Raw genomic sequence first — 7,651 nt, 5'->3', positions numbered from 1 at the left:
AGGGGTTCGGCTAGGTAGTGTTGTTCCTGAAGTGTGTGGGTGAAATGGGTTCTGCAGTTGGAGGGCAGGGACCTGGACTGATTCATCTTTGCAACCCCCCCACTTGGGCAGCAGCCAGCACCTTGCTCCACCCTCCATCGCCACCATCATCACTCCCCCACAATCTTACCTCCTTCCTTTTAATCTGGGTCCCATGATCTTGTCTTGTCTCATCAACACCCTCAATTCCCTTCCTCCTTGTCCTTCTCACTGAACAATTATCCAGCTGGGATTTCACCTTCATTGCTTAGTTTTTGGGGAAAGAAAATGTGTTCAGCTGTGCCAGATGGTACCCCCACAAATTACTAGGCAATGACCTTGCAGCATTATCTCATTTGTTACCTCTTCAGGACAGGAATTGTTATGAGTCTCATTAACCAGATAAGAAGACTGAGACTCAATTGTCTGTCATTGTTAGATTTTCGTAACGTCTTGGGAGAAATATTAGAATTGTCTATGCTTTTCTTGTCAGCTAGGAGTAGTTGCTGCTAATTAAATCTTTATGACCTTTTGACTCCTCACCACTCCTGATTATCACTTTGGTTTATTTGGTCAAGTTTTTTTTTTTTTTTTTTTTTCTTTTTGAGACGAAGTTTCGCTCTTGTTGCCCAGGCTGGAGTGCAGTGGCACGATCTGGGTTCACTGCAACCTCCGTCTCCCGGGTTCAAAAGATTCTCCTGCCTCAGCCTCCCGAGTAGCTGGGATTACAGGTGCGTGCCACCACACCAGGCTAATTTTTGTATTTTTAGTAGAGACAGGGTTTCACCATGTTGGCCAGGCTGGTCTCAAACTCCTGACCTCAGGTGACCCACCCGCCTCAGCCTCCCAAAGTGCTGGGATTTCGGGCATGAGCCGCCGCGCCTGGTCTTATTTGGTCAAGATTTTTTAAGCCCTTAGAAAAGTAACACTGGAAAACCAAAGTGTTTATTTTCTCCAGAGGTGACAAAACCTGGAAAAGAAACTAGGATGAAATCCCAAGTTCCTGGTTGAGCTCTAGGAATGAGATGGCGAGTTTCTTTATCTCACCTACTAGTATTATTATTAAAATGTGAAATCTACCTAATCTTACTTCATGAGTTAGTTTGACCTTTAACCACTTAGCTCTGGAGAGAATGCCAGGAGCTGTCTGCTAATTCTATTTCATGGGTCTTCTTCATATCTTACTTCTGGAGATTATGTGTAGGATTTTAAAGATACACTGTTTCTAAATTGGGAAATGGGAGAAATGATGTTCTGATGCATTCCTTTGCTCATCAGTGAGCACTGCCTCCTAAAAGCGTTGCCAACTACTTCACGGCTTGTCAGTAGTCCCTTGGGCACTTCCCAAAACTCATTTCAATTCAGTAAGAGGGGTAAGGTGTAGCACACAGAAGGCCTGGCAGGGAATTCAGAATGGGTGGGAGTCTGGACCCAGTTTCGCCTGATGCTAACTTGCTATGACTGACCTTTAGCCAGTCCACTTCTGTGTCTTCATTTGCACCAGAAAAGAGTGGACTACGCTTGCTACTCAAAGTGTGACCCAGGGACCAGTAGCATGGGTATCACCTAGAAGCTTGTTAGAGCCACAGGCCTCACCCCAGAACTTATGAATCAGAATCTGTACGTTAACAAGATTCCCAGGGGATTTATATGCACATTAAAGTGTGAAAAGCCCTGGGTTAAATGGATTCTTGATCCTATGATTTCTTTTATTTCTTTTTGGCTGTTGTTTTAATTGACAAGTAAAAATTGTTTATTACTTATGTTGTACCGCATGTTTTGATATATGTGTACATTGTGGAATGGCTAAATCAAGCTATGCTAGGTATATATGCATTACCTTGATCCTATGATTTAAAAATACATGTTTGGCCAGGCGCAGTGCCGCACACCTGTAATCCTAGCACTTTGGGAGGCCGAGGCGGGCGATCACCTGAGGTCAGGAGTTCGAGACCAGCCTGGCCAACATGGCCAAACCCTGTCTCTACTAAAAATACAAAAATTAGCTGGGTGCGGTGGCATGCGTCTGTAATTCCCGCTACTCGGGAGGCTGAGGCAGGAGAATCACTTGAACTCGGGAAGCAGAGGTTGCCGTGAGCCGAGATCACGCCATTGCGCTCCAGCCTGGGGGACACCGAGACTCTGTCTCAAAAAATAAATAAATAATACATGTTAACAACCCTCATTCCCTGCTCTCCCCAGGGGTGTACAGGCTAGTGACAAGAATTGGGTTTGACTCCTGACACTGCACGCACTCAGTCTACGACTTGCTCAAGCTGCTTCCTCTCTCTACGCATCAAAACAAGATCAATGAGAATGTAGCTCACCAGCACACAGCCACTCTAAACTGACTTTCTATTATTCCCATTCTAGGGAAATCAAACATTCAAGTGAGGAACAAAAGCCCAGGCCTCTAGGAGTGTAGCTGGCTCACTGCTTTCACTTTCATTTTAATTATTTTTAACAAGGGTAATGAAATTGTAACTAGAACCATTTAAACATTTTTTTTCTTTGAAATAAAGCGTAAGTCACTTCCTGCTGGCTTTTCCTACAACCTTGCCAAGCTCTGGAAATAGTATTCAGCCTCTCATTCCAAATTCACATCCAGGCGAAGACTTTTCTCCCCATTTCGCAGCTGGGGACGGCTAGGTAAACAAAAACTTAGTTGCTGTGCTGGACCTCGGAGAGACCACACCTTGGGACGCCAACTGAAAACCAACGCAGGGAAACTCCCCCGTCCCAGCGCCACCGAAACACTCTTCCTCTTAAGTCTCCGCGTCCTCCTGACGGAAGCGGCGGGAGGCGGAGCTAGTGACGCGAATAGGAACCGCCATGTTTCCGAGGTGCTCTAGTTTCTCGCCGGACGCTAAAGACCGACGCACAAATTAAGAATGGACCATTCTTTTAACTCAGTCATTTATCCAAACTGGAGACATTCGCCAGGAAGTCTGTAGAAAAGTTCCCAGAACCATTTTTTCACTTATATTCTATAATACTGGCAAGACCGAGACTTAAAAAGAGCACTTTAGAACAAGTCATTCTACTTTCCCCTCTCAAGTTTGAGCCTGAACTACTTGGGCTCGCTTATCGTCACTTCCGGGGATCTAACTGTGAATCCCGGAAACTGCACGCGCGGAGCGGGGAAGCTTCGTCCAACGGTCGTGTTGCCATGGGCCGGAGGAGAGCCCCGGCCGGTGGGTCGCTGGGACGGGCCCTTATGCGCCATCAGACTCAGCGGAGCCGAGGCCATCGCCACACTGACTCCTGGGTAAGACAGACCATGTCATCTTTCTTATCTTTTCTGTCTAGCCTGAGTGCTGCAAAATTCGGGGTCAAAAGTCAGATAAGTTTTGCAGGAGGGACGCCTCAGCCAGGTTTTGAGGGATGAGCTGGAGTTTCTGCCAAGCCGAGTAGCAGGCCCTCCTCCTGGCAAGGCCCGGAACACAAAGGTGGGAGAAGTTTGAAAGAAGAGTTAGTGTGGTGATGAGGCGTGGAGAGAGAATCTGAAGAGTCTTCAGTGCCAGGTCTTGAGTACGTTTGGGTTTTGCCCTAGAAGCCACTGAAGTGCTTGGAACTTCCAGAGCAGGAAAAAGACAAAACATATTTTTGTATTGATTTGTTCAAAGAATGGGTCCTCCAGAAGCGGTTGGTTACTGCCAGAAATATAAAATAATTCAGATCCTTGCTTCACCCTTGCGAAGCACCCCCTAGTGGTTTAGCTCAAAGATAAGTCATTCATTTTTCAGGTGTGACAGGACCTAATATTTTACTAGGTTATAGAAGGATCTTTAAAAAAATGAATGAAGTGATTTGGCTTGTGTTCATCATTCTAGTTGTTATTTTCACCATTCTTTCCCCCAGGAATGAATGAGAACATATTGAGTGCTAAGATTGTGTGCTAGATTTAGTTAAACATGTCCCTGGAGCTAAGTAACCGTGTGCCACTGTCACACCAGCTGACTTTCATCCATGTCGTCTGTAGAGTAAACAGCATAGAGTGCTTATCAGTATTCATCAGGTCAGAGTTACTCTGGACATTAGATTACTGGTAATTTTTATTAGTTTTGAAGCAACTTGTTATTAATGAGGCCTTTTAGGAAATAGTGGGAAGATTGAACATGAATGGTAAAGAATTGGATCCTAATTCCTTATTTTTGCTGATTCTATGCCCACTTAAACTTTTGGCCCTTAATATTTATTTATTCATTCATCATTCAGTCATTCATTTTTAGAGACAGGGTCACACTCAGGCTAGAGTGCCAGTGGTGACACCCAGGCTAGAGTGCCAGTGCTGTGATCATGACTCACCAATTCACTACAGTCTCAAACTTCTGGGCACAAATGATCCCCCTGCCTCAGTCTCTGTGTAGCTGGCATTACAGGTGCATACCATCAGGCCTGGTTGTTTGTTTTTTTTTTGTTTGTTTGTTTGTTTGTTTTGGAGAGACAGGGTCTTGCTATGTTGCCCAGGCTGATCTCAAACTCCTGGCCTCAAGCAATCCTCCTGCCTTAGCCTCTTGAGGAGCTGGGGTTACAGGCACAAACCACCACGCCTGGCAATTTTTTAAATTTGTATCTATACTAAGTATATAGCTTAGGGTGATGGTTATCAAACTCTGGGTTGTGTCTGGAAATCAATTCAGTGGTTTGCAGCTAGCTTTTTTGTTTTGTTTTTATTTTTTCCCCAGCAAAATAGAGAAATATCAGATTGTTGCATGTAATAGGGTGTGGTTTCAGTATTCTTCCGTTGCCATTTTACTGTACTGAATGGTACTTGAATGCTTGTATCATTATATGTACATACACCTTTGGGTCACTGTGTAAGATGTATTTCTTATTGTGGGACTATATCAAATAAAGTTTTGACTAATTTTGACTAGTAGAGTCAGACAATCTGGGTTCAAGTTCTACCTCTGCCATTTAGTTTTCGACTCTAGGCAAGTTATTTTATCTGTTGAAGCCTTAGTTTCATCATCAGTAAAATGGAAATACAATAAAATTCACCTCAAAAGATTTTGAAAATTAATGAAATGGTGAAAGGGAACTGCCTATTATGAGGTAAGAACGTGCTCCTTTAAATATTAACTATCAGTAGTATTGATTCTAAAGGGACTACAACACCCTCAAGACCAGAGACTAGTTGCAAGGAATTTTAGAGCTTATTGGATGCCAAGAGCAGAAGACAGCAGCTGTATTTATCACCCTGTGTTTTTTCATAGTTGCACACAAGTGAACTCAATGATGGCTATGATTGGGGTCGTCTTAATCTTCAGTCAGTGACTGAAGAGAGCTCCCTTGATGACTTCCTTGCTACTGCAGAACTTGCAGGAACAGAGTTTGTAGCTGGTAAGTTGTTTATTGCTGAGTGCATGTGACACTGTCACATTTCCATCTGGGGCTGAGGTTTTTTTTTTGTTTTTGAGACAGAGTCTTGCTCTGTCACCCAGGCTGAAGTGCAGTGGTGCAATATCGGCTCACTGCAGCTCCGCCTCCTGGGTTCAAGTGATTCTCCTTCCTCAGCCTCCCGAGTAGCTGGGACTACAGGCACGCGCCGCCACGCCCGGCTAATTTTTGTATTTTTAGTAGAAACAGGGTTTCACCATGTTGGCCAGGATGGTCTTGATCTCCTGACCTCGTGATCCACCCGCCTTGGCCTCCCAAAGTGCTGGGATTACAGGTGTGAGCCACCGCACCTAGCCTGAGTCTTGAACAGTGAGTAGATGTTAGAAGAACAGATGAGATAAGACCTTTTACTCAGACGGGCAGAGGACTCGAGCCAAGATGTGAAGCAGCAGCCAACTTTGTTCAGAAAATGGCTAGAAGTTTGGCTTTGCGGGTGCAGGGGGCGGGATGTGATGGGCACAGGTGCTGAGGAGGTGGGCAAGGGCCAAATTCTGGAGAGAACAAAGGTTTAAGGGAGGCTTTACAGGGCTTTAAGCAAGTGTGCAACATGATTTCAGATTTCATTTTTTTAGTGTTTTTTGGGGGGATGTGTGGGTTCCAGCTTTAATGAGCTATACAATTGGCAACTAAAAATTGTATACAGTTACAGCATATAGTGTGATGTTTGGTTATATGTATATATTGTGAAATGATTACTAAAATCAAGTAATTAACGTATCCATCACCTCACATTGTTTTTTCGTGTGTGTGGTGAGAACAAGATACATACTCTCTTAGCAAATTTCATATTATTAACTAGCAAATGTGTTATTATTAACTATGGACACCAAGCTGTACATTAGATCTCCAGAACTTATTCATCTTGCCTCAGTAAAACTTTACCGTTTGACCAGTATCCTCCTATTTCCCCCACTCCCTAATCTCTGGTAACCACCATTTTCTCTCTGCTTCTATGAGCTCGACTTTATTCCACATATAAGTGAGATCGTACGGTATTTGTCTTTCTGTGCCTGGGTTATTTCGCATGGCATAGTGGTTCATTCATGTTGTTACAAGTGTCAAGATTTCCCTCTTTTGTAATGCTGAATAGTATTCCACTGTATACATACATATACCACATTTTCTTTATCCATTCATACGTTGATGGGCGTTGAGGTTGGTTCCATATCTTGGCTATTGTGAATAGCGCTGCAGGGAACATGGGAGTGCAGCTATGCCTAATGAGTACATGAGATTTCATTTTTTCAAGGATCACTGATGAATTTTAGGGAAGCAAGATGAGTTAGGAGACCGTATCACTTTAGTCTAGCAGGATAAACAGGCCAGAACTGAAACAGAGGTAGTAGAAGAAGGGAGAAAATAAGAGGAACAAGAACACTTAAGGAGCTGGAGTAAACCAGACTGGATGGAGAGGGAGCGTAAGTGAAAAAGAGTGAAGGGACGAAAATAAACTCCTGGGTTTCACAGTGAAATACCACTTCACCCACTAGGATAGCTACAAGAAAAGAGACTATAAGAAATGTTGCTGAGGATGTAGAGAAATTACAACATCATACGTTGCTGTGGGAGTATAAAATGGTATAGCTGTTTTATAAAAAAAATTTGGCAGTTCCTCAAAAGGTAAAACATGGAATTACCATCTGATCCAGCAGTCCCACTCCTGGGTATATGCCCGAGAGAAATGAAAACACGTCTACACAAAAATATGTGCATGTGTATTCATAGCAGCATTATTCGTAATCACCAAAAAGTGGAAACACCAAAAAGTCCTAAACAGGCAAATCTACAGAAAGTAGATGATTTCCACCAGGTTCCTGGGGATGCACAGTGACCGCTAATGGGTAAAGCTTTCTTTTTGGGGTGATGAAAATATTCTAAAATGGATTGTGGCGATGGCTGCACAACTCTGTGAATATACTGAAAATCATTGAATTGTATGCTTTAGTGGGTGGGTTGTATAGTATGTGAATCATATCTTAGTAAAGCTATATATATATATATATTTTTTTTTTTTGAGATGGAATCTCTCTCTCGTCGCCCAGGCTGGAGTGCAGTGGTGCGATCTCAGCTCACTGCAACCTCTGCCTCCCGGGTTCAAGCGGTTCTCCTGCCTCAGCCTCCTGAGTAGCTGGGATTACAGGCATGCGCCACCACCCCCGGCTAATTTTTGTATTTTTACTAGAGACGGGGTTTCACCACGTAGGCCAGGCTGGTCTTGAACTCCTGACCT

The 7,651-nt window shown here is 43.7% G+C and overlaps 1 protein-coding gene across 3 annotated transcripts in view; it reads left to right on the top strand.

The window, feature by feature from the left end:
* Nucleotides 1-2,894: 2,894 nt before the first annotated feature.
* Nucleotides 2,895-7,651, top strand: part of LSG1 (large 60S subunit nuclear export GTPase 1) — a 36,523-nt gene continuing 31,766 nt past the window's right edge. The window contains exons 1-2 of one of the 3 annotated variants that reach the window (XM_058426395.1): nucleotides 2,895-3,286; nucleotides 5,238-5,364. In XM_058426395.1, coding sequence (XP_058282378.1) covers nucleotides 3,188-3,286; nucleotides 5,238-5,364 — 226 coding nt within the window. In that variant the 5' untranslated portion in view covers nucleotides 2,895-3,187. The remainder of the gene's footprint in view (nucleotides 3,287-5,237; nucleotides 5,365-7,651) is intronic. The other 2 variants (XM_032171934.2, XM_032171935.2) reach the window with 2 other exon arrangements.

This window comes from Hylobates moloch, unplaced genomic scaffold, assembly GCF_009828535.3.
Source record: "Hylobates moloch isolate HMO894 unplaced genomic scaffold, HMol_V3 SCAFFOLD_13, whole genome shotgun sequence".
Classification (NCBI taxonomy): domain Eukaryota; kingdom Metazoa; phylum Chordata; class Mammalia; order Primates; family Hylobatidae; genus Hylobates; species Hylobates moloch.
The sequence above is the reverse complement of the archived record's forward strand: the minus strand, read 5'-3'. Positions and strand labels throughout refer to the sequence as shown.